A 26809-nucleotide genomic window follows, 5' to 3' on the forward strand; every position below is an offset into this window, starting at 1 on the left:
CATATGGCTGTGGGCCACACTAGTTCATTTAGCATACAAGATTGGCTTAGAATTCCATGGCATTATTTTCATCTTATTTTATAGTATGAAGAATACAATTGAACGTAGCTGAATAAAATACAAAGGATATTTTCTCCAAATGATTTCCGAGGGACTACGCACGTGCGGCTATTCTGTGTTGAGCGGTTAACAATGAAATAGTGATTCCTATATGCTTAATTTAGCAACTATAGTTGTGATACAAACATTGGGCTATACTGTATGTTTAGATTTTTTTTATACATTCTAAGGCTGCATGATGTGACTAATGATGATTTGAAAAAAGTTACATGGAAGGCATGAGCTCTGCTTTGTTTCTTGTGCAGGCTGCACACACTTCATCAGTCTCTCATTCATAATTTGACAAGCACTTGATAATATTCTCACCATGCCTTGAATTTATTGGCGGCATCTCCCTTGTGTGGCCGTAATGCCCCCTAAAAAATCCATGCCTTTTGCGGCCAAAGTGGCCGTTCTGCCCTTGGGTTGAATATAATAATTATAATTCCCTTCTCTTTGCAGCCATGCTCCAAAGCACCTCTCACTTACATGAATCTCTCAGATATCTCAATTGTTATTAGCCAATGCCCATCACGTGATCGGGTCCTTCTCACAGGCATCTCAGCTCCGAAGTAGGCTACAAGTGAAGACCGACACATCGGGGACGTAACTGTGCGCGTCCCTCTTATCGAATTCCGAGGTGCATATTGAAGATGTTAGAAGAACTGTCCACATTTAGTTTTTGTCAGCCAGCAAGATGAGTAAGCCTAACAAACAGCGAAAGCACTAGCCTATGTCAATCTACTATCCCCCATAGTACAAAAGTTGACCTATTCTATTGGTCAACTTGTCCTTCTGTGTGAGAAATAAATATTCCAAACATACTCTGGGACAGTTGTGGGGTGCGATAGAACCCAAATTACACTGAACAAAAATATCAACGCAACATGTGAAGTGTTGGTCCCATGTTTCATAAACTGAAATAAAAGATCCTGGAAATGTTCCATATGCATAAAAAGCTTATTTCTCTCAAATTTGATGCCCAAATTTGTTTACATCCCTATTAGTGAGCATTTCTCCTTTGCCAAGATAATCCATCAACCTGGAAAATGTGGCATATCAAGAAGCTGATTAAACAGCATGATCATTACACATGTGTACCTTGTGCTGGGGACAATAAAAGGAAACTCTAAAATGCCACAGTTTTGAGGGAGCATGCAGTTGTCCTGCTGACTGCAGGAATGTCCACCAGAGCTGTTGGCACAGAATTTTATGTTAATGTCTCTACTATGATCCGCCTCCATCGTTTTAGAGAATGTGGCAGTACGGACAACGAACACAATTCCATTTTATCGATTGGCAATTTCAATGAAAAAAAATACCGCAACAACATCCTGAGGCCCATTTTTTTTCAAGGTATCGGTTCCCAGTCATGTGAAATCCAAAGATTAAGGCCTAAGGAATTTATTTCAATTGATTGATTTCCTCAAATGAACTTTAACTCAGTAAAATCATTGAAATTGTTGCAACAAAAAAAGCAATGAGGCTGATGCAACAGATCAGAACGTTTATCTTAAAAGGTTTATAAACTATTAGGCTATTTCTTCACATTATAAGTGCAGTAATGCACACACGGCAGTAGGCTATAAGCACAAATATTCCAAAATGCAATCAATTAGTGGGAAAATACTGTTCTCAAAAGTGACCGCAAATGAGATTATGGATGTAATGCTTTATTATAAAGGTGCATATTTATGGTGAAACTTATCTTTCCTAAACTTGCAACTCACGCACCCACTTTGTATACCAGTAAGGCTCTACACCAGTTGTAAAGCGGATTATTGTGCTTAATTTTAAGAGGTAATTTGGTCACTTAAGTTGTGATACAAAATTTATCAAAACATATAGGCCTATGGGCTAGACTACATGAGGTGTGCGACTATGATTTGAAAAGGTCACGCAGAAAAAAGGCATGTGCTGTTTCTTGCCTTACTGCACACGCTGGGGATCATTCACAAGTGTTAATCCATCAATCACAAGTGATAATCCATCATTCACAAGTGATAATACATCATTCACAAGTGATAATACATCATTCACAAGTGGCGTAGCAGTCAGGCGTCTTTGTCTTCATCTTGTCGTGTCCCGTGTATATATATTTATATATATATTTTTATATCTTTTTTCCTCGCATATATTTTTTATATTTTTCTTAACCCCAACTTCAACATACTCTACTGCAACCCACCTCACTCAATGTGGTATAGATCTGCTATTTTCTTTACTTTAGATCCGGAACCCCCAACAGAAGCTAGCTACTAGCTAGTAGTCAGCTAGCCACTGCTAGCGGTCATCAGCTAACCTTTAGCCCGGACAACTCCTGCCAGTCTGCACAGCGCGATTCAACCCAGAGCTTATCTGACTTCTTTTTCTCCATATCGCCGGATTCCTACTGCAAGCTCTGAACCTCTTCACCTGGATCATCGCAGCTAGTTAGCTGCTATCCGATTGGCTTCTCCTGGCTAACGTCTCTGTCCCAAAGCAAGCGCCAATTAGCCTGGAGCTAACCTATGCTAGGCCCATCTCGCGGCTGTCTGAAGAGGTCCATCAGCCACTCCTTGGGCTACAATACCTATTTTGCCAATTGGCCTGGACCCCTTTTATTGCCGATACGGAGCCTCGCTGATCCATCACGACTGGACTACTGACGTAATCTGCCCGAGGGGGGTTTTCAACAGGCTCCTCTGTTGCGACGTCCCCTGAATGCCCATCTGCTAGCCTGCTAGCCGCGGCTTGCTAGCTGTCTAGAGCTTTTATTTTTATTTATTTATTTTATTTTACCATTATTTAACCAGGTAAGTTGACTGAGAACACGTTCTCATTTACAGCAACGACCTGGGGAATAGTTACAGGGGAGAGGAGGGGGATGAATGAGCCAATTGTAAAGCTGGGGATGATTAGGTGACCATGATGGTATGCTGGACAGCTTGGGAATTTAGCCAGGACACCCCTTAACACCCCTACTCAGCTAACCGGACTGTTAGCTGAAGAGATCCATCAGCCAATTTCTTGGGCTACTATAACTACACCTATTTTTCCAATTGGCCTGGACCCTTTTACTACACGGACCCCTGCTGATCCATCACGACCGGTCTGCCGATGTAACCGCACGAGGGGGCTACAGCAGACTTCTTCCGTCGCGACATCCCTCTAAGGCCCTTCTGCTAGCCCCGGCCCGCTAGCTGTCTGAATCGCCGTGTCTTCAGCCCGCCCAGCTCCTCACTGGACCCTATGATCACTCGGCTACGCATGCCTCTCCCTAATGTCAATATGCCTTGTCCATTGCTGTTTTGGTTAGTGATTATTGTCTTATTTCACTGTAGAGCCTCCAGCCCTGCTCAATATGCCTCAGCTAACCCTCTTGTCCCACCTCCCACACATGCGGTGACCTCACCTGGTTTAATTGATGTCTCTAGAGACAATACCTCTCTCATCGTCACTCAATGCCTAGGTTTACCTCCACTGTATTCACATCCTACCATACATTTGTCTGTACATTATGCCTTGAATCTATTCTTCTGCGCCCAGAAACCTGCTCCTTTTACTCTCTTTTCCGAAAGTACTAGACAATAGAGGTTGACCGATTAATCAGGGCCTATTTCAAGTTTTCATAACAATCGGTAATCGGCATTTTTGGACACCGATCATGGCCGATTACATTGCACTCCACGAGGAGACTGCGTGGCAGGCTGACTACCTGTTATGCGAGTGCAGCAAGGAGTCAAGGTAAGGTGCTAGCTAGCATTAAACATATCTTATAAAAAACAATCAATCTTAACATAATCACTAGTTAAATACACATGGTTGATGATATTACTAGTTTATAAAGCTTGTCCTGCGTTGCATATAATCGATGCGGTGCCTGTTAATTTATCATTGAATCATAGCCTACTTCGCCAAACGGGTGATTTAACGAGCGCATTCGCGAAAAAGCATTGTCGTTGCACCAATGTGTACCTAACCATAAACAACCTTTCTTAAAATCAATACACAAGTATATATTTTTAAACCTGCATATTTACTTAATATTGCCTGCTAACATGAATTTCTTTTAACTAGGGCAATTGTCTCACTTCTCTTGCGTTCTGTGCAACAGAGTCAGGGTATATGCAGCAGTTTGGGCTGCCTGGCTCATTGTGAACTGCGGAGACTATTTCTTTCTAACAAAGACAGCCAACTTCGCCAAACGGGGGATGATTTAACAAAAGCGCATTTGCGAAAAATGCATAATCGTTGCAAGAATGTACCTAACCATAAACATCAATGCCTTTCTTAAAATCAATACACAGAAGTATATATTTTTAAACCTGCATATTTAGTTAAATGAAATTCATGTTAGCAGGCAATATTAAACTAGGGAAATTGACCCGATCCTGTAGGTTCATGCTCTACAACATTCGCAGAGTACGACCCTGCCTCACACAGGAAGCGGCGCAGGTCCTAATCCAGGCACTTGTCATCTCCCGTCTGGATTACTGCAACTCGCTGTTGGCTGGGCTCCCTGCCTGTGCCATTAAACCCCTACAACTCATCCAGAACGCCGCAGCCCGTCTGGTGTTCAACCTTCCCAAGTTCTCTCACGTCACCCCGCTCCTCCGCTCTCTCCACTGGCTTCCAGTTGAAGCTCGCATCCGCTACAAGACCATGGTGATTGCCTACGGAGCTGTGAAGGGAACGGCACCTCCATACCTTCAGGCTCTGATCAGGCCCTACACCCAAACAAGGGCACTGCGTTCATCCACCTCTGGCCTGCTGGCCCCCCTACCTCTGAGGAAGCACAGTTCCCGCTCAGCCCAGTCAAAACTGTTCGCTGCTCTGGCACCCCAATGGTGGAACAAGCTCCCTCACGATGCCAGGACAGCGGAGTCAATCACCACCTTCCGGAGACACCTGAAACCCCACCTCTTTAAGGAATACCTAGGATAGGATAAAGTAATCCTTCTACCCCCCCCCCCCCCCCCTTAAAAGATTTAGATGCACTATTGTAAAGTGGTTGTTCCACTGGATATCATAAGGTGAATGCACCAATTTGTAAGTCGCTCTGGATAAGAGCGTCTGCTAAATGACTTAAATGTAAATGTAAATGAAATTGTGTCACTTCTCTTGCGTTCATTGCATGCAGATTCAGGGTATATGCAACAGTTTGGGTCGCCTGGCTCGTTGCGAACTCATTTGCCAGAATTTTACGTAATTATGACATAACATTGAAGGTTGTGCAATGTAACAGGAATATTTAGACTTATGGATACCACCCGTTAGATAAAATACGGAACGGTTCCGTATTTCACTGAAAGAATAAACGTTTTATTTTCGAAATGATAGTTTACGGATTTGACCATATTAATGGCCTAAGGCTCGTATTTCTGTGTGTTATTATGTTATAATTAAGTCTATGATTTGATATTTGATAGAGCAGTCTGACTGAGCGGTGGTAGGCAGCAGCAGGCTCGTAAGCATTCATTCAAACAGCACTTTCATGCTTTTGCCAGCAGCTATTGCGCTGTTTATGACTTCAAGCCTATCAACTCCCGAGATTAGGCTGGTGTAACCGATGTGAACTGGCTAGCTAGTTAGCGGGGTGCGCGCTAATAGCGTTTCAAACGTCACTCGCTCTGAGACTTGGAGTAGTTGTTCCCCTTGCTCTGCAAGGGCCCCGGCTTTTGTGGAGCAATGGGTAATGATGCTTCGAGGGTGGCTGTTGTCGATGTGTTCCTGGTTCGAGGCCAGGTAGGGGCGAGGAGAGGGACGGAAGCTATACTGTTACACTGGCAATACTAAAGTGCCTATAAGAACATCCAATAGTCAAAGGTATATGAAATACAAATGGTATAGAGAGAAATAGTCCTATAATTCCTATAATAATCTCAACCTAAAACTTCTTAACTGGGAATATTGAAGACTCATGTTAAAAGGAACCACCAGCTTTCATATGTTCTCATGTTCTGAGCAAGGAACTTAAACGTTAGCTTTTTTACATGGCACATATTGCACTTTTACTTTCTTCTCCAACACTTTGTTTTTGCATTATTTAAACCAAATTGAACATGTTTCATTATTTATTTGAAGCTAAATTGATTTGATTGATGGATTATATTAAGTTAAAATAAAAGTGTTCATTCAGTATTGTTGTAATTGTCATTATTACAAATAAATAAATACAATTAAAAAGATCGGCCTATTAATCGGTAACGTCTTTTTTTGGTCCTCCAATAATCGGTATCGCCGTTGAAAAATCATAATCGGTTGACCTCTACTAGACGACCAGTTCTTATAGCCTTTAGCCGTACCCTTATCCTACTCCTCCTCTGGTCCTTTGGTGATGTAGAGGTTAATCCAGGCCCTGTAGTGCCTAGCTCCACTCCCATTCCCCAGGCGCTCTCATTTTGTTGACTTCTGTAACCGTAAAAGCCTTGGTTTCACGCATGTTAACATTAGAAGCCTCCTCCCTAAGTTTGTTTTATTCACTGATTTAGCACACTCCGCCAACCCGGATGTCCTAGCTGTGTCTGAATCCTGGCTTAGGAAGGCCACCAGAAACCCTGAAATTTCCATCCCTAACTATAACATTTTCCGACAAGATAGAACAGCCAAAGGGAAAAGAGTTGCAATCTACTGCAGAGAGCCTGCAGAGTTCTGTCTTACTATCCAGGTCTGTGCCCAAACAATTTGAGCTTCTACTTTTAAAAATCCAGCTTTCCAGATACAAGTCTCTCACCGTTGCCTCTTGCTAAAGACCACCTTCTGCCCCCAGCTGTGCCCTGGACACCATATATGAATTGATTGCCCGCCCATCTATCTTCAGAGCTCGTGCTGTTAGGTGACCTAAACTGGGACATGCTTAACACCCCGGCCATTCTACAATCTAAGCTTGATGCCCTCAATCTCACACAAATTATCAATGCACCTACCAGGTACAACCCCAAATCCGTAAACACAGGCACCCTCATAGATATCATCCTAACCAACCTGCCCTCCAAATACACCTCTGCTGTCTTCAACCAGGATCTCAGCGATCACTGCCTTGTTGCTTGCGTCCGTAATGGGACTGCGGTGAAACGACTACCCTTCATCACTGTCAAACGCTCCCTAAAACACTTCAGCGAGCAGGCCTTTCTAATCGACCTCGCCCAGGTATCCTGGAAGGATATTGACCTCATTCCATCAGTAGAAGATGCCTGGTTATTCTTTAAAAGTCCTTTCCTCACAATCTTAAATAAGCATGCCCCATTCAAAAAATGTAGAACCAGGAACAGATATACCCCGTGGTTCACTCCAGACCTGACTACCCTTGACCAGCACAATAACATCCTGTGGCGTACTGTATTAGCATCGAATAGCCCCCGCGATATGCACTTTTCAGGGAAGTTCGGAACCAATATACACCGGCAGTTAGGAGAGCAAAGACTAGCTTTTTGAAACAGAAATTTGCATCCTGCAGCACAAACTCCAAAATGTTCTGGGACACTGTAAAGTCCATGGAGAATAAGAGCACCTCCTCCCAGCTTCCCACTGCACTGAGGCTAGGAAACATAAATAAATCCACGATAATTGAGAATTTCAATAAGCATTTTTCTACGGCTGGCCATGCTTTCCACCTGGCCACCCCTACCCTGGTCAACAGCCCTGCACCCCCCACAGCAACTTGCCCAAGCCTCCCCCATTTCTTCTTCACCAAAATCAAGATAGCTGATGTTCTGAAAGAGCTGCAAAATCTGGACCTCTACAAATCAGCAGGGCTAGACAATCTGGACCCTCTCTTTCTAAAATGATCAGCCAAAATTGTTGCAACCCTTATTACTAGCCTGTTCAACCTCTCTTTCGTATCATCTGAGATCCCCAAAGATTGGAAAGCTGCCCCAGTCATCCCCCTCTTCAAAGGGGGAGACACTCTAGACCCAAACTGCTACAAACCTATATCTATCATATCCTGCCTTTCTAAGGTCTTCGAAAGCCAAGTTAACAAACAGATCACCGACCATTTCGAATCCCACCGTACCTTCTCCGCTATGCAATCTGGTTTCCGAGCTGGTCATGGGTGCACCTCAGCCACGCTCAAGGTCCTAAACGATATCATAACCTCCATCGATAAGAGACAATACTGTGCAGCTGTATTCATAGACCTGCCCAAGGCTTTCGACTCTGTCAATCACCACATTCTTATCGGCAGACTCAACAGCCTTAGTTTCTCAAATGACTGCCTCGCCTGGTTCACCAGCTACTTCTCAGACAGAGTTCAGTGTGTCAAATCAGAGGGCCTGTTGTCCGGACCTCTGGCAGTCTCTATGGGGGTGCCACAGGGTTAAATTCTCGTGCCGACTCTTTTCTCTGTATACATCAATGATGTCGCTCTTGCTGTTGGTGATTCTCTGATCCACTTCTACGCAGATGACACCATTCTGTATACTTCTGGCCCTTCTTTGGACACTGTTAACTAACCTCCAGACGAGATTCAATGCTGTACTCTCCTTCCGTGGCCTCCAACTGCTCTTAAATGCAAGTAAAACTAAATGCATGCTCTTCAACTAATCGCTACCAGCACCTGCCCATCTGTCCAGCATCACTACTCTGGACGGTTCTGACTTAGAATATGGGGACATCTACAAATACCTAAGTGTATGGTTAGACTGTAAACTCTCCTTCCAGACTCACATTAAGCATCTCCAATCCAAAATTAAATCTACAATCGGCTTCCTATTTCGCAACAAAGCATCCTTCACTCATGCTGCCAAACATACCCTCGTAAAACGGACTATCCTACCGATCCTTGACTTCAGCGATGTCATTTACAAAATAGCGTCCAACACTCTACTCAGCAAATTGGATGCAGTCTATCACAGTGCCATCTGTTTTGTCACCAAAGCTCCATATACTACTCACCACTGCAACCTGAATGCTCTCGTTGGCTGCCCCTCGCTTCATATTCGTCGCCAAACCCACTGGCTCCAGGTCATCTATAAGTCTTTGCTAAGTAAAGCCCCACCTTATCTCAGCTCACTGGTCACCATAGCAGCACCCACCCGTAGCACGCGCTTCAGCAGGTATATTTCACTGGTCACCCCCAATGCCAATTCCTCCTTTGGCCGCATTTCCTTCCAGTTCTCTGCTGCCAATGACTGGAACGAATTGCAAAAATCACTGAAGCTGGAGACTCATATCTCCCTCACTAACTTTCAGCACTAGCTGTCAGAGCAGCTCACAGATCACTGCGCCTGTACATAGCCCATCTGTAAATAGCCCATCCAACTACCTCATCCCCATACTGTTATTTTTTGGTTTTTGCTCTTTTGCACCCCAGTATCTCTACTTGCACATCATCATCTGCACAGCTATCACTCCAGTGTTTAATTGCTAAATTGTAATTATTTCACCACTATGGCCTTACCTCCTTTAGCTTACCTCATTTGCAAACACTGTATATAGACTTTTTTTCCTATTGTGTTATTGACTGTATGTTTGTTTATTCCATGTGTAACTCTGTGTTGTTGTTTGTGTCGCACTGCTTTGCTTTATCTTGGCCAGGTTGCAGTTGTAAATGAGAACTTGTTCTCAATTAGCCTACCTGGTTAAATAAAGGTGAAATAAAATGTTAAAGATTATATGTAATTCACAAGTTCACAAGTGATATTGTCACCCATCAGACTATTCATAATTTAATCTTGTCTTTACGTATGCTAATTAATATACTGTATGTGTGAAATTAGTTTTTATTTAGAATGGACCATTGTCATGCACCTATCTCGGAACAGGGACGGAGGGAAAAAATTATTGTAATCTATGCACTTAAATAGCAAATGGAGGACGCTTTTGCCATGGTTCATTTTCATTCCAGGCAGGTAGGCTATACTCCTGTTGTAAAGCAAAGCAATTTTCTTAATATTAGGTTAGTTGAGAAATAAATATAGTAAGCCTAGCCTATAGAAAGCTGATGGGAACCTCCTCTTTTTAATAGAAGCCATCAAAACTCTGTTTTCTAGCGCAATTGAATAGCCTATAGATTACATTTTCGATTACATTTGCATTGATGCCAGAGTGATTAGAGGGACAATAGAGTGCTGAGTTTGGTAGGCTACTAATGACCATCAGCAGCATCAGAGCTTGAAGAGGCCTAGTTACCGTGACTAAATGGTCACGTGGAATTTGACTGCGGTCATGACTCTGGTCATCATAACAGCCCTAGCTGTGATTGGTTAATAACCTGTAATGTCAATGTATAAAATGGAGAGCCCACTCTCGAAATGTAATGTGTTTAAAGAGTATATTGTTCCAAACACCAAGATGTTGTCTGTAACATGTATGGTTCAGGGATCATAGGGTCTTACAGGAGGCAGGTCTAAGTTTTCAAAAGGCCTAAAATGGTTCTAAAAAAATGTTGTGATACAAATGTAAAAACCATGTTGAACATCCTTCCTCCTAATTCAGTTTTTGTGAGAATTCCCAGAACAATCTGTGATAACATAAATATTTTCGGGCCATGCTGGAGTGGAATCACCCAAATGCTCCTGCAAGTCTAGTTGACTGTACATGATAATCATAGTCTGGTTTGAATCAAAGTCTGTGAATCAATGTGTCTGTAAAGAGTGAGTCTAACTGTTCTCTGTTTGCTTCCCAAACAGGAGCATGTAGTGAAGGAGGACCTGCTGAATGCTCTGTACTGTGAGTTCATCAACCGGGTGAATGAAGTGGGTGTGGATGTGAACCGGGCCATGGCCCACCCCTACACCCAGAGCCTGGTGCAGTACGTCTGTGGCCTGGGGCCCAGGAAGGGATCCCACCTGCTCAGGGTAAGACATAGATCACATAAGGCATCTAGATTGCCAACATGTTAATACAATGTAATTACAGTGTTACTACACAGATATAAAAGCAACAATATACCAAGTGTTACCAGATAGAATTGATCAATATACAGTAGCAATATGTACCAATATGTTTTTATTATTATAGTTTCTCATTACTCTACTGCAGGGGTTCCTCAACTTTTTCACTCAGGCCCCCCTTCCAGCATTGTGGAAAATCCCATTCCCCCACTTGCACTCGCGTCACATCTATTTCTATGGGCGCAAGCACTGTTCATGACACAAACTGTTCACACCCCCTTTGTTGGTGGAGAGAACATTTAGCAGGTTTAAAGTTTATTTTCTGCAATTCTACACATTTTGTCATGGGGTGCAGAGAAGATTTTGCGGTTTTAAAGCAAATCTTCTTGCAATTCTATACATGTCTAATGTGTATTCATGTGATATTTGAATGACTCAAACTTTTCCACAAAATCTATGGGCAAAAAACCCTAGCTAAAAAAACTTTATCTGACATGGGCTACTTGATCTGGACATTTCTGACAAGTTATAAACAGCTCTCTAAGGTATGCAATGACAGACATGACGAGAAAACTGATGATGCACTACTCGAAATTGCACCTTTAGCATTCTACTATTACAACTTTCAAGAGTAAGTTTAAAGCTGGACCCTGCGTAACCCACAGTTTGGGAACCACTGCTCTACTGTACTGACATCTGAACAGATACTTTTACATGTACACTTATCCATCTCTGTTTCCAGATCCTGAAGCAAAATAACACTCGTCTGGAAAACCGCACTCAGCTGGTCACCATGTGTCACATGGGCCCCAAGGTCTTCATCAACTGTGCTGGTTTCATCAAGATTGACACAGCTTCACTTGGAGACAGGTCGGTCTCAGAACATTGGGCATGGTCATTCATGCAATACCGCAGAAAATTCCTGAGACTTAAAACCATATTTTGATTTGAAATTTAACTCATAATAGTAACATTCACTACTACATTTATTGACATCATCACACAGCCAATTCACTAAATAGTGTCTCTCCCTACCTGCAGTACTGACTCCTATATTGAGGTTCTGGACGGGTCGCGGGTGCACCCAGAGACCTACGAGTGGGCCAGGAAGATGGCCGTGGATGCCCTGGAGTACGATGAGTCAGCGGAGGACGCCAACCCGGCCGGAGCACTGGAGGAGATCCTGGAAAACCCGGAGCGGCTCAAAGACTTAGACTTGGACGCCTTTGCTGAGGAACTGGAAAGACAGGTCAGTGTGGGAGATGTAGGCTGCATCCCAGAAGTAGTGCACTATATAGGGAATAGGGTGCCATTTGGAACACATCCGTTGTCCTACTCTGGGTGGTTATGAAGCGCTTGCATACTCTTCCTGATCTGAGGACATTGTAGTGCTCACTGTTTGAGACTCTCTGTGTCCACAGGGCTATGGTAACAAGGGCATCACCCTGTATGACATCCGTGCTGAGCTGAGCTGCAGGTACAAAGACCTGAGGTCCACCTACAGAGGACCTAACACAGAGGAGATCTTCAACCTGCTCACCAAGGAGACACCAGAGACCTTTTACATCGGTACGTAATGTTCCTTCTCAACCAGGGCCTTATTGATATCTCTTTCAAAGTGATGGGTTAACATGCACACTACCATGCTTTTTTGGTGCAGGGAGTCACAGCCCCAATGTGGACATAGTAGAAATCATGTATAACTCCCTTATTGGTATCTCAACACTGTTTTCATGGTCTCGGTCTGTCTGGTATCGTGGCTCTCTAGGTAAACTGATCACCAGTGTGGTGACAGGCATTGCTCACCGGCGCCCCCAGGGGGAGAGTTATGACCAGGCCATAAGGAATGATGAGACAGGTCTGTGGCAGTGTCCTTTCTGTCAGCAGGATAACTTCCCTGAGCTCAGCGAGGTGAGAATCTGATATGCTCCATATTCTGCTGCAATCTATACTTGCACACTGTGAGTGACAGCCCATCTGAAGAGTGGTGGGTTATCGGGTTTTAAGTTTCTAGATTATTGTTATTTGTTGCTATAGTTTTATTGACCACAGCTATCTTTTTGATCAACAAAGTCTGACATAGCCTCTGTTTTCTTTGGCAGGTGTGGAATCATTTTGACAGTGGCTCCTGCCCTGGCCAAGCTATTGGGGTCCGCTGTCGCATGGACAATGGAGTCACCGGCTTTATCCCTACCAAGTTCCTCAGTGACAAAGTGGTCAAGCACCCTGAAGAAAGGGTTAAGGTATCACTGTAGCTTCCCCAAAAATATCTCTCGATTTCAGTATAACTAACAGTCAATTACCAAAGTCATATAACACTTTATAAAAGTCATATAGAACTTTATAAAAGTCATAATACTTTATAAAAGTCATAACACTTTAACTTGAACCTGCTGTAGGTGGGCATGACAGTGCACTGCAGGATCATGAAGATTGACATTGAGAAGCTCAGTGTGGATCTGACCTGTCGGACGTCAGACCTGTCGGATAAGAACAATGAGTGGAAGCTTCCCAAGGACACCTACTACGACTTTGACACTGAGACAGAGGATGTGAAGCAGGAGGAGGAGGCCAAGAAGAAACAGCAGAGAACAAGTGTGAACCTGTCTGAGATCTTAATGTACAACTCTAGATGGAGAACATAGCTGGAATTGATAAATGGATAAAATGACATTCTTGATTCATCTTTTATTATTGGTTGATTTTGGTAATGGTAATAAGAGTAGATTTTGGGCTGGTTTCCGGGACACAGATTTAAGCCTAGTCCTGGAATAAGAAGCATGGTCATTGGAAAGGTTCAATTTAAAGTGTTTTTTAGTCCAGGACTAGGCTACATCTATGTCTGGGAGACCAGGCCTAATAATATAATACCAAACGCTAAAATACATCTTTCCACTCCCTGTAGCCTACATCAAGAGGGTGATAGCCCACCCATCGTTCCATAACATCAACTTCAAGCAGGCAGAGAAGATGATGGAGTCCATGGACCAGGGAGATGTGATCATCAGGCCCAGCAGTAAGGGAGAGAACCACCTGACTGTTACTTGGAAGGTTGCTGATTGCATCTACCAGCACATTGACGTACGAGAGGAGGGCAAGGAGAACGCCTTCAGCCTGGGACATACCCTGTGGATCAACACTGAGGTCAGCTCCATTCACAGGCTTCTTCATTATGAAGCAGTATATGCCTGTATGAATATAATTATGTGCGTCCAAAATGGCACCCTTTCCCTGTATAATCCACAGAAGTAGTGCACTATGTAGGGAATATGGCACCATTTGGCATGAAACCAATGTGTTTCACTAGGTTGTTTGACCTTTTTATCAGGAATTTGAAGATCTGGATGAAATCACAGCCAGATACGTTCAACCAATGGCTGCGTTTGCTCGCGATCTACTTGGTCACAAGTATTTTCAAGAATGCAATGGTGGAGACCGAAAGGTAGGAACAAGGATATACTTTCTTTCAATTCACAGTATCATTGTGTATGAATGTGTATTTATGTGTGTATCAGTCTATCTGCCAGTGTGTGTGTGTGTGTGTGTGTTTGAGAGAGAGAGAATAAGAGTTTCAAAGAGACAGATGGGATAGAAACCTTCAATTCTCTTCGATTGATCATCAGCTTCCATCCCTGTTTTTTGAATTGCAGAAAATGGAGGAGGTCTTGGTGAAAAGCAAGAAGGAAAAGCCTACATTCATCCCCTACTATGTGTCTGCCTGTAGAGAGCTGCCAGGGAAGTTTCTGCTCGGTTACCAGCCCCGCGGAAAACCAAGGTTACCTCAGGACTGCCAACCACACCAGCCGCTGCCTTTGTCATTCAAATAAACACCCATTCATACAATGCATGAATTTGCATAGATATAGAAATGCTGGAGTTGCACTTGGCTTCATTTTTTTTCATGTGCAATTGACACCCTAAAGAAAAAAGCTCTTGTGTTGGAAATGGAACTGCCTCACCCTCAAAACCCAAACACAGAATGTGTGTCAGTACAGTAGGGGAAGCATAAAGCGCCTGTTTGTCTCTGCCGCTGTTGCCTGCCAAGAGAAAGAGTGATTATTGGTGCTTGTTTAGAGACATGAAAGGACATAAACATGAACCCTTATTTACTTCTCTCTCACTCGCTCAGGAGGGTTTGTCACATGTATCCACAGTAATCATCACTGTTCAGTGAACCTTCATAAAGTACTATACTGTGGTGTTGTAATGTAATGTCACATAATGTACTGTCATTGTTATATTGTCATAATCAGAATGGCATGACTTTTCTCTGGCATGCAGGGTTGAGTTTGTGACTGTCACGCCTGAGGGGTTCAGATACAGAGGCCAGATTTTTCACACAGTCAATGGACTCTTCCGCTGGTTCAAAGACCATTTCCAGGAGCCAGTGGCAGGTCAGAGCCTACACAGAATGCCACACAATGAAACCTACAGTCCAGGGTAATCGTGCTCTAATGATGGATCACTTCTGTTATCTGATATTTGGTATTTCTCCTACAGGAATTACTCCCAGCAGCAGCAGTAGAACACGAACCCCGGCCTCTGTCAATGCCACGCCAGCCAATATTAACATTGCAGGTCAGTTTAGGGCTGTGACGATACCAGTATCGCCACATGTTTTCCATGGCAAAAAGGGAAACACGAAGCAGACAAAACTCTTTGGTTATTTAAAACCTGCTGTATGTAGAATATTGTGTGCTATAGCTTGGTAAAAATAAATACATGTGACTCTGGATGACAACATAATGATGTGTGTTTCCAACATTAGGGCTGTTTTCCTAAAGAAGTTAAATCTGCTTTGTGCTTTGTTTCCTTGCCACGATACTAACGAGTATCGTGATACTGGTATTGTTCTGGTCCTATGTCAGTTACTGTGTATACTCACTCCCCAGGAGTTCTATGGCTATGATATGTACTGTATGTTACCTCAATTGGTTTTCAACATTTCATGCATCCTAAGGTTGAAATCGTCAGCATTTTAAGGACTTTTAAAAAACAGTCTTTCTGTTTAATCTTCTCCTAATGTATAAAGTTGTATGTGTTATGTATGCCCTGTGTGTCTGTCACTCAGATCTGACTCGTGCAGTGAACGCCCTCCCTCAGAACATGACCTCTCAGATGTTCAGTGCCATTGCCGCGGTAACGGGCCAGGGCCAGAACCCCAACACCACACCTGCCGGATGGGCATCCAGCCAGTACGGCTATACTGGTGGCAGCAGCGGCGGAGGGGGGAGCAGCAGCGCCTATCATGTACGTTTGGAATACACTGACGCTTACTGTATATCTGAATGTCACAATCACAAAGACTTTGGACTTTCATCTCTATCAGTTTTTCATATTTCTGTTCAACATGAGCCCTTGAACTTTATTTTTTCTGCCCCAGGTGTTTGCCACACCAGCTCAGCAGCCCATTGCTACTCCCCTTCTGACGCCCAGCTATTCATACACCACCCCCACCCCCAGCCAGCAGCAGACTATCACCACGCCCCAGTACCCCAGCAACACTCCCCAGTCCTCACACGGATCACACGGACATGGACACCGCCCTTCCTCCTCCACACCATCATCAACATCCTCCTCCCGCCACCACAGGACACCAACACCAAAGTAAGTCACCTCTCAAAACTAACTCTTAGACAGAATTTTCCAATAGAGAAACTATTTCAATTTGGGTCATTCAAATGGAGAGATTATGGTCCATGTATGTAGCTGCGTACTTACAGAAGTTTCCAACGGCAGATAACTTACCTCTAATTGTTCAGGAAGCATACAACTGCTACATTGCAAGTGAGTAAGTAAATAGTGAGTTATCTTCTCTCCCTGCTCCCAACCCTCAGGGCAACTTCCCACACAGCGGTGGACTGGGGAAAGATGGCCGAGCAGTGGCTCCAGGAGAAAGAGGCAGAGCGCAAGAAGACGAGGCCCAGAATGACCCCACGACCTTCTCCCAGCCCCATGATCGAGAGCACGCCCATGTCCCTCGCTGGAGACGCCACACCACTGCTGGATGAGATGGATCGCTAGGTCCAGAGGAGACTTTCCTTCTCCCGATCCCACTGTTACTCACCCCTACTGTACTGTATATGAACTGGACTCATTATATATTACTGCATACACTTCACTGCTTCAGTTGGTCACATTGAAGAATAAGATGATGGTGACCAACATGGATGACTGAATTGCACGTGGAAAATGTATTTGATAACAGTGGTTTGTTTCAAATTCACCTAAAGAAGATGGTTGGAAACGTTGATTATCACTTCTTCGGTAGCACTGTTTCTCGCTTGCAATTTTAGTGGAATGTACTGGAAACAATGAAAACTGCATGCCTTGTTTAAACCAGGTTTTAAGCGTATTAACTTCAAATGCATGTGATGCAACAAAAACCAATGAAAACTATTTCTTTCTGAATCACACCCGAGGTTACTGTAACATATGCTATATGAATATTAACTATCTCTCAGTAGGGGTTTGAAAAGGCTATTTGTAGTACCATGTATATTATATCTATACCATTTTATCTTTGTCACGTGAGTCTTAGGCCATTTTAACGACTTGTAAGTTTCTGGATTCATATCCAGTTGCTGCTTGGTGTATTGCCTGAGAGCTGACTAGGTATAGGTTTTAGCCTACATTAGCTATACATGCTTCATGTCTACTCTGAGTGTAACACAATGAAGAACATTGACAGTATTACTTGGAAGTGTTGAACAGAATAGGTATAGGACCTCAAGCACTTTTACTAACTGTATTATTTTTTTACTTTGAATGTTTTTAGTATTTTTAAATGCATTGCCAACTGAAACATGTTGTGGTCTGTGCATACTGTGCTACATCAGCATATTCACATTACAGCTACTGTCCCGTAATATACAGTACACTTAAATGTTATCCTCTGTCAATGTATTTAACCCATATGAATGTATTTTAAACCTATCAAATTCACTTCCTGTAGTTGAATTCAACTCATGTAAGAACAGTGTCCGTTATTTTTAGTATTCATCATGTTCTCATGTAATCCACAAACAAAATGAGTCCATAACAAAGAAGAGATCTATCAGTGCCAGCTTGCAGTACTAATTAAAGCTGTATGTTAGCATTGTTGAATGCCTTTCCTTCATAAAAATGTCAAATACAGAAGACTCTTGTTTCTTTGCCAATTGCGAACAATTGTTCCTCTCAAGTAGTCAGACCATACAAAATGCAATATGATTCCATTCAAAAGACCATTGAAAAACACTGACAATGCAGCTGATTTAATATAATGTGGTGTGAGGTGAGAAATGATTATACTTTGTCTCAGATCCAACTAGCCTACTACGTTGCCAGGACTGCTTAAACACTCTGTCCCCCCAAACCGAGCTGGTCTGAATGCTTGGGTCTAGTCCCAGTCTGGAACACCATCAGTAGCATGAAAGTCCTCTTTGTTATTAAGCTTTGAAAACCAGTCACTGCTTACTGAAGTGTCCAACTGTTTTACTAAACTCAGCAAAAAAAGAAACGCCCTCTTACTCTCAACTGCGTTTATTTTCAGCAAACTTAACACTTGTAAATATTTGTATGAACATAAGATTCAACAACTGAGACATAAACTGAACAAGTTCCACAGACATGTGACTAACAGAAATTGAATAATGTGTCCCTGAACAAAGGGGGGGTCAAAATCAAAAGTAAGTCAGTATCTGGTGTGGCCACCAACTGCATTAAGTACTGCAGTGCATCTCCTCCTCATGGACTGCACCAGATTTGCCAGTTCTTGCTGTGAGATGTTACCCCACTCTTCCACCAAGGCACCTGCAAATCCCCGGACATTTCTGGGGGGAATGGCCCTGGCCCTCACCCTCCGATCCAACAGGTCCCAGACATGCTCAATGGGATTGAGATCCGGGGCTCTTTGCTGGCCATGGCAGAACACTGACATTCCTGTCTTGCAGGAAATCGCGCACAGAACGAGCAGTATGGCTGGTGGCATTGTCATGCTGGAGGGTCATGTCAGGATGAGCCTGCAGGAAGGGTACCACATGAGGGAGGAGGATGTCTTCCCTGTAACGCACAGCGTTGAGATTGCCTGCAATGACAACAAGCTCAGTCCAATGATGCTGTGACACACCTCCCTAGACCATGATGGACCCTCCACCTCCAAATCGATCCCACTCCAGAGTACAGGCCTCGGTGTAACGCTCATTCCTTCGATGATAAATGTGAATCCAACCATCCCCCCTGGTGAGACAAAACCGTGACTCGTCAGTGAAGAACACTTTTAGCCAGTCCTGTCTAGTCCAGCGACGGTGGGTTTGTGCCCATAGGCGACGTTGTTGCCGGTGATATCTGGTGAGGACCTGCCTTACAACAGTCCTACAACAGTCCTACAAGCCCTCAGTCCAGCCTCTCTCAGCCTATTGCGGACAGTCTGAACACTGATGGAGGGATTGTGCGTTCCTGGTGTAACTCGGGCAGTTGCTGTTGCCATCCTGTACCTGTCCCGCAGGTGTGATGTTCGGATGTACCGATCCTGTGCAGGTGTTGTTACACATGGTCTGCCACTGCGAGGACGATCAGCTGTCCGTCTTGTCTCCCTGAAGCGCTGTCTTAGGCATGTCACAGTACGGACATTGCAATTTATTGCCATGTCCACATTTGCAGTCCTCATGCCTCCTTGCAGCATGCCTAAGGCACGTTCACACAGATGAGCAGGGACCCTGGGCATCTTTCTTTTGGTGTTTTTCAGAGTCAGTAGAAAGGCCTCTTTGGTGTCCTAAGTTTTCATAACTGTGACCTTAATTGCCTACCTGTAAGCTGTTAGTGTCTTAACAACCGTTCCACAGGTGCATGTTCATTAATTGTTTATGGTTCATTGAACAAGCATGAGAAACAGTGTTTAAACCTTTACAATGAAGATCTGTGAAGTTATTTGGATTTTTACCAATTTTCTTTGAAAAACAGGTCCCTGAAAAATTGACGTTTCTTTTCTTGCTGAGTTTATTATCCTAGCTGATGTTTTCAGTCTGTAACATATCCTGTCAATTTATTGTAAATTAGCTAAATAAATATCACGAAACAACAGACAAGAAACAAAAGACAGAAACAGGAATTGCATGTTCGGGGGACTAGAGCTGTTTATGTTAATAGCCTTTAAGTGAGAAATACAAAAACATCATGTGCACCTTCCATGAACTGCTGGACATAATTACATTACTTATTCTATACATCTGTGTCTGTACAGTAAGCAACAGTATAGCATGTCAATCTCATTCTGTGAAACTCCTCATTTGGGTTCCCGAGTGGCACAGCGGTCTAAGGCACTGATCTCAGTGCTAGAGGCGTCACTACAGTCCCTGGTTAGATTCCAGGCTGTATCACATCCGGCCGTGATTGGGAGTCCCATAGGGCGGCACACAATTGGCCCAGTGTTGTCTGGGTTTGACCGGGATAGGCCGTCATTGTAAATAAGAATTTGTTCTTAACTGACTTGCCTAGTTAAATAAAGGTTAAATAAAAAAATGAAATTAAAAAAATTGTAGTGTTTAAGAATCAGCTTAGGGATTTGAGCCTCAGTGTTACAGGGTCTTACAGCCCTCATTTAGGTGGGGAGAATAGAGTTCATAGTGAGCACGTAATCCTTTTTTAGGAATGTGACCCCTTTCATCACAATGCCTTATATCGCATTGGAAGAAACTAGAGGTCCAAAGTCCCACACAGAAAAAAGGAAATAGTATTTAAACCTGGAAGAAGGCTCAGCTTTCTTGGCTTGGAGCCTGTCTGTGTATACAATATTGCAAGAATTGTTTGCAGAAAAGTAAAGGTAAGCCGTTTACGAGTAAGCAGATGAAATGGAGAACTCCCTGAACTTGGAATTCCCTAATTTGTTCCGTATTAAATATTCCCTGCTGTGTCTTGGGAGTACAGCACATGCCTACAGTACATGAATGTGTTATTAATGAAATCATCACTTTTAGAATTCATTGCACTCAATATATGCTTCTTTCCAATATTTTATTAATCATTGGTGTTTAAATGCACATACTATAATACAAAACATTATCCTGATTCTTCATTCACTTGTTTCAATTCCTGTTGAATAGTAGCACAAATGTTGATTTTACAAAACATACACAAGATGACGACTAACACATAATACACCTACGTCTGAGTCTGCATAGCAGGTTTTTCTGATAGCCAAGGGCATGACTGGTCATCTAGGACATCATTTCACTCTTTCATTCTATACTAGCATCATTGTTAGTATGAGTCTCATTGTGGTGGTTTTCTCCTTTTCTTTCTACCTAGTCTCTCTCCTGTTTTCTGGACAGTGGATTTTATTGGACTTATAGTGTGTGTGCTGGTCTGCACAGGGAAGAGAGCCTGTTCTCTGTAGTTCTCAGATTCCTGTAGATTGAACTCTCCTACTTTATCAACTTTGAATGAGATTTCTGACGCTGAGGGTGTCAGACTTATACTTGTCATTATTTCTTCAAGTTTAGTTTCATTGTCATTATGGATAGGAACCTCATCCTTGACAACAGTGGGTATGGTCACTTTTTTACTTTTCTTTCTACCCTCCCTCTCTTTTGATCCTTGTCTTCTCCCAGTCATAACGGGGTCGCTGGCTGTTGTGGTGAGATGTCCCTTTTCACTGTGACTCTCTATGCTCTGTGGCGCTAGCATCTCAGCCTGCTCTGCAGCGACTACAGTGGTGGTTGTGGGGATGTTCAGTACAACAGTGCTGTCATTAGTGACTGTATGAAGGACATCTTCAGTGGGATTCTGAAGAGATGTGCCCTCGGCCAAAAGAGTTGATATGACTTTTCTCCTCATCTTTCTTCCCTCCCTCTCTTTCAGCTTGTGCCTTTTGGTCTCACTCAAAGTTGAGCCTACAGTCGTAGTGGTATTGGACACCTTCTCATTGTGACTTTCTGGTCTGTGTGACACTGGCTGCCCTGCAACGCTAACAGTAGTGATGGTGGTGACGGCTGGAGCACTTGTGCTCTCAGTAGTGACCACTTCAAGATCCTTTTCAGTGGGGTTTCGGAAAGTATCCCCCACCATGGGAAGAGTGGGAGTGATTTTCCTCCATTTATTTATTTTCTCTCTCTCCTTTGACCTGTGCCTTTTGCTTTTGATAAAAGTCACAATGGGTGTGCCGGCAGTAGCCGTAACACTGTGGTTCTCTAACCTTTGTTGCGCAGGCTGATCTGCAGAGATTATGGCAGTGCTGGTAGGGACGGTCTGGGTGCCAGAGCTCTCTGTTGTGGTTGTTGGGAGGTCCTGTTTAATGGCGGTATGGCGTGCAACTCCTTTAGGGGTGTCAGTTGGCGTTATGTTGCTCTGTTTTTTCCTCCCTTCCCCCTTTCTTGACCTCTGCCTTTTGGTTTTCTGTGTGATCACAATGGGTGTGCTGGAGGTTGCAGAAAGAGACGCTGTTTCTGTGTGATTCTTCAGAGCCGGAGTTTCCAGCATTGTCTGCTCCTTCTTGACAGCAGTGACTGTGGTGACAGAGGCATCTGCAGCACTTTCTTCATCTACACGTGGTTCATCTCTCATGACATCATTAAAAATCTCCTCTTTCCCTCCACATTCTTTTTCACCATCACTGAAACTGTTGACATTTCTGTTCAACTGGTCAACATTCTCAGGCTCATTTACAAAGTTACTCTTATCGACAACTTCCTCTGCTTTGGTAGGACTAACTTGGTAGGACTCCTCCGCTCTTTTTGAGACTGAGTCGATTTTCTGCTTCCTCTTTCTCCCTTTTCCTTTCCCTTTCCCTTTCTTGTTATTTTTCTTATTTTTCCCTGCAGTGTTCTTCCTCTTCTTCTTCTCTGAGGTCTGTGTCTCTCCTTTGGTGTTGTCTGTAGCCGAACCCTGAGAGGTGGAGACGGTGGCCAGAAATTTGATGAAGTCCTCAGCGACTGTGACCATGTTCCTGAGGGAGGGCTCCTCAGGGCCAGTGGTCTGGGAGCCAGACACAGTGGACTGTGTTGTGCCTTCAGGATTGTCCTGCTCTGTGCCTGTTTTCTTTGTCTCTTTCTGAGGAGCCACGGTCAGCACGTCAATAACGTCAATACCTCCGAAATCATACGGGATGGACTCTCTAGGCACTGCAACCGGGAGCTTGTCATATTTTTTACACCTGTGTGGATAAGAGAGATGGAGAGAGGTTTAAAATGTGCTCCCTGTAGTGTACTATAAAGCCACTAAAAATGCTTGGATTGTTAATTCTTGTTTGATTTTTAAAAATTATTTGTATTGTATTTGCAAGACATTCTAGTTCACTGTCGATGCTAGTAACATAAGCATTACGCTGCACCTGCCACAACATGTGCATTATTTGAATTTACAGTAAACACTGTACTTACACGCCATACCAGTGGCGCTCCACACATTGCTCTTCATATATGAACTGGAAACAGGGAACCTCAATGACATTGAAGAAAGCTTGGCCAACCACCCTGGAGGAGGTGTCATTGACTTTCCTCAGACACTCCTTCAACCTGCACAGATAGTGTGACAAAGAGAAAATGACCCACTCCTGGTTACTGTAGCCTGTCTGGATGGTTTGACAGGCAGTACATCATATAATTGGTTTGAGCCTCTGACTGTCTAACATAATTACTCAAGTGTATGAAGTAGTTTATTTATTTATTCTTTATAGATTATTTAAACAGATGGATCAAAGGCATTGCATTTTGCTCATAACATTCTATTTTTTAAACAAAAAAAAGGCGTTTCAACTATAATGTAGGAAACTCACGCATTATCGCAGTCACAGTGACTAAGGGGATGCCATTTGAAATTGGTGTAGCCGTATTTTGAGGAAAACGCATGGATGACGTAGGGGCAGTGGTCATGAACGCGGCAACAACTGTCAGTCGCCGCGAACTCTCCTGCAAACGGCGAATGTATATTAAAAAATAACAACAAACCAACATGCACCGAAATCAGGGAAACAGTTGAATGGCTAAATGTGGTGATAATAGTTCATCATGCATCTAAAATACAGAATAACATCAAACTTTACGCAATTACACAACCTACCCAAATGGTCGTAATTATCAGCCATGTTGCCAGCTCCACACCACAGGGTTCCAGGATAAGTGAATCCTCGCTTGGATCTCCGTATGTCCTGCTTGTCATCCTCGTGGACAGAATTCTCTCTCGTCTCCTTCGGTGTCTGTGCTGTTGGTGCGGCTATCCTCTCCGTGGTGACCGTCGTGCACTTTGATGTCCCCTGGAACGCTTGACAGTTGTATTTGGCTTCTGTCATGTCTCCAAAACTCAGCTCCATATATTCTGGGTTGGTTATCTGGTGCTTCAGTCCCAATCTGCACACATGCATGAATGACTTCACTTGCATCTGGTTGATGGTTACTGAGCAGTCCACCAGTTTACCCGACGTGTCATGCACGGAGCGCACTTCCTCAATTCCGTCTGACACTTGGTAAAGACAATTTCCCCCAATGCCTGATATTTTGGCACAGAATGTGCTGTTGAGCATGAAAAACACATCTTTACTCTGTTTCTCTGCATCTAGGGAATAATTGGGGAATTCTCCCTTGACAAAGTTTCTGTCCAGATAAGACAGAAAGAAAAAAAATACCGACCACATTACTTCAGATGGCACTTTCAGCACCACGCGCACTGAGACAGCACCACTACTTTTCCCGTGTTCTCGCCAAAACCAGCTTTATAGCGAAACTTCTAGTGGTGCGATTATTAATACGATGACTGACAATAATGGGAGGGGTCTGACACATAAAATTAACCCCTTCAGTGGCCGATTACACACTTTCCATAATTTCAACAGAATCCATTGAGATTGTAAATCCAGGCTAATTTCAGAATGTGCGCAAACTCTTGCTTAAATATAAAAACACGACTATTCTACAATTACTAGCAGTTCAACATGAAAATAATCAGCCTACCTGTGCCTGAATTTTGTTAAATCCAAATGAGACAATAACTGCAGGAAAGTATATTGACAAGAAGGCACGTTTGTGTGCGTTTTTGTCTTTTACACGCATTCTATTTATTTATAGGCGAATAATCAAAGAAAGCAGACCCGATATGGTTAATAGGATGGCGTGTACTACTGCTGGCAGCCTAGGCTACTCTGCCGTGGGTTGACCGCAAGTTACCTCCCCGTCCCCCTTTTCACCAAAAATCGAGATTCAGCTTTGGTGACGCTGCAAGCAAGGAGGAGGTTCTTCTCGCGCTTCCCATGGTAACAAGGATGGCGTGATTCTTTCAACCCAATAGATTGGACATATTTTAGATTCCACAAAAGGCATTGGTGGTGACCTAAATTAGAATGTTGGAACAAACGTCTTTCTTTGTCTAGAATGGAAAGGTTTGCAAAACTCGCACGCAATCCGCTCTCTCTCAGCAGCATGTCTGAGCAAACTGGGTTTAATTAATGTTCTTTCAGAGGTTGAAATCTACTACCGATGGAGGATGGAGAGTTGAGGTTGAGATCATGTCAGAGGGTGCACTACTGTACCCAAGCCAAGCGTAAATGCTGGACTGGCACTGCATGGGGGCACGGGCAGGTAATCCATCTGTTAAAGTACCTAGCAATATCATGGAACTCATTTGACAAAAACGGACTATGCATTTTAAATATTGCCATCCATATACTGCTTTGGCAACATTTTTAGGTTTTATGGACTATTCAATATTTCACCCAATTGGCTAGGTCTGCATGTGCAATCACTAGTCCAGACAAAAATCGGCGGTGAGTTCTAATCAGGCCACTGTTTTGTCACAAGGCAGGACTTACAATGAGCTTTCAGTTAGAGGCGTAGGTATTTTGTATTCTCCGCAAATACACTTGATTCGTATTGTTAGAAGGCGGAGAGAAATTATGCAAAATCACCCGAGGCAACATTCGACTAAACTAAAAGCCCTTGGGTTAATTGAATGTTCATTACTACAAGGATAAAGTGGGTGGAAAACAATAATTATTCTGTGCTCCAGATATTGTAGTTGAAATAGCTTGTTTCCATTGGTGTTACATTTTGACATTGATAAAAAGTCTGCCTATATGCTGGTAATCCCTTTGGATAGCCTTGGGGCCCTTCCATAGCCTATACAACACAGCCTTTGTAAACCCTTTTCATAGGCAAATAGTTACAGTTTGTATTATCAGAATGATAGTTTTAATGGAAAGTGACAATAATACATTTATAAAATGAAATTATTCACACTAATACGCACACATTGAATTACAAAACGCTCACACTGTTATGCACAAACAAATGAGAGACGATTAAACAATCTGCTGACAACAATAATTGATTTCTCCAGATCCTTCTATTAAATATAATTTTATTAAATGGAAGGTTCTGTCGATTTCTCTGTTCTTACTATGGTGTCACAGAGTAGGCAAACAACTAAGCAGGCGTAGAGCCACTTCACCTCCACCTGTTGGCTGTGTAGTATCACCTAGAATTAGGAATGACTCAAATGGACATGAACCTTCTTATGATGGTATAAAGGTCAGCCAATTTGGTCAGGGAGTTGGTCAACCATGGTTTGCCAGTACTGTGATAAAATATTGTGTAATATCCTGAATTTGAAGAATTGATCTGCACTGTATGTTGGTTAGCTAGCCAGTTTTAGAGGAATGATTCCATACATTTTTCAAATTAACTGCCAATATGCCAACATTCCATAAAAAAATGCAGTCAATCCACAGCCATATACGGGCTCAAATCAGTTGATAGGACTTAGACGAGTTGTAAGTGCAACAAGTAGGTGATATTTTATCATACAGAATAAATGAATTTGATTTGATTATAATAGCACTCAAAGCATTCCAATATATTTTTTAGACATTTCTGGCCTGTTCACATTTATTATAAAGGCTATTTATACAGACAATTTGTATAAAACCC

At 43.1% G+C, this 26809-nt stretch overlaps 2 protein-coding genes across 2 annotated transcripts in view; one reads left to right on the plus strand and one right to left on the minus strand.

Annotated features, from left to right (window-relative positions):
* LOC106581197 (transcription elongation factor SPT6) overlaps positions 1 to 18056 on the plus strand; it is a 43982-nt gene extending 25926 nt beyond the window's left edge. The window contains exons 23-37 of the mRNA XM_014163096.3: positions 10713 to 10880; positions 11659 to 11786; positions 11958 to 12165; positions 12338 to 12485; positions 12685 to 12827; positions 13019 to 13159; positions 13316 to 13511; positions 13822 to 14060; positions 14245 to 14358; positions 14567 to 14691; positions 15198 to 15310; positions 15417 to 15494; positions 15988 to 16166; positions 16300 to 16523; positions 16754 to 18056. Coding sequence (XP_014018571.1) covers positions 10713 to 10880; positions 11659 to 11786; positions 11958 to 12165; positions 12338 to 12485; positions 12685 to 12827; positions 13019 to 13159; positions 13316 to 13511; positions 13822 to 14060; positions 14245 to 14358; positions 14567 to 14691; positions 15198 to 15310; positions 15417 to 15494; positions 15988 to 16166; positions 16300 to 16523; positions 16754 to 16940 — 2391 coding nt within the window. The 3' untranslated portion in view covers positions 16941 to 18056. The remainder of the gene's footprint in view (positions 1 to 10712; positions 10881 to 11658; positions 11787 to 11957; positions 12166 to 12337; positions 12486 to 12684; positions 12828 to 13018; positions 13160 to 13315; positions 13512 to 13821; positions 14061 to 14244; positions 14359 to 14566; positions 14692 to 15197; positions 15311 to 15416; positions 15495 to 15987; positions 16167 to 16299; positions 16524 to 16753) is intronic.
* Positions 18057 to 20895: 2839 nt separating this feature from the next.
* Positions 20896 to 25048, minus strand: proca1 (protein interacting with cyclin A1). The gene is made up of 4 exons (XM_014163093.3): positions 23952 to 25048; positions 23668 to 23800; positions 23273 to 23407; positions 20896 to 23046 (listed from the first exon to the last, which is right to left on the minus strand). Exons 1-4 carry the CDS (start codon positions 24520 to 24522, stop codon positions 21168 to 21170), a joined length of 2718 nt encoding a protein of 905 aa, XP_014018568.1. The 5' UTR covers positions 24523 to 25048; the 3' UTR covers positions 20896 to 21167.
* Between the last annotated feature and the right edge of the window lie 1761 nt (positions 25049 to 26809).

Source organism: Salmo salar, chromosome 20 (genome assembly GCF_965601325.2).
Source record: "Salmo salar chromosome 20, fSalSal1, whole genome shotgun sequence".
NCBI classification, from domain to species: domain Eukaryota; kingdom Metazoa; phylum Chordata; class Actinopteri; order Salmoniformes; family Salmonidae; genus Salmo; species Salmo salar.

Coding starts and splice junctions, on each gene's coding strand:
- proca1 (XM_014163093.3), bottom strand. CDS start 24,522: ATGTGGTCGGTATTTTTTTTCTTTCTGTCTTATCTGGACAGAAACTTT. Junction 23,801..23,951: donor TGATAATTACGACCATTTGG/GTAGGTTGTGTA, acceptor CGCCGTTTGCAG/GAGAGTTCGCGGCGACTGAC. Junction 23,047..23,272: donor GAGCGCCACTGGTATGGCGT/GTAAGTACAGTG, acceptor TTATCCACACAG/GTGTAAAAAATATGACAAGC.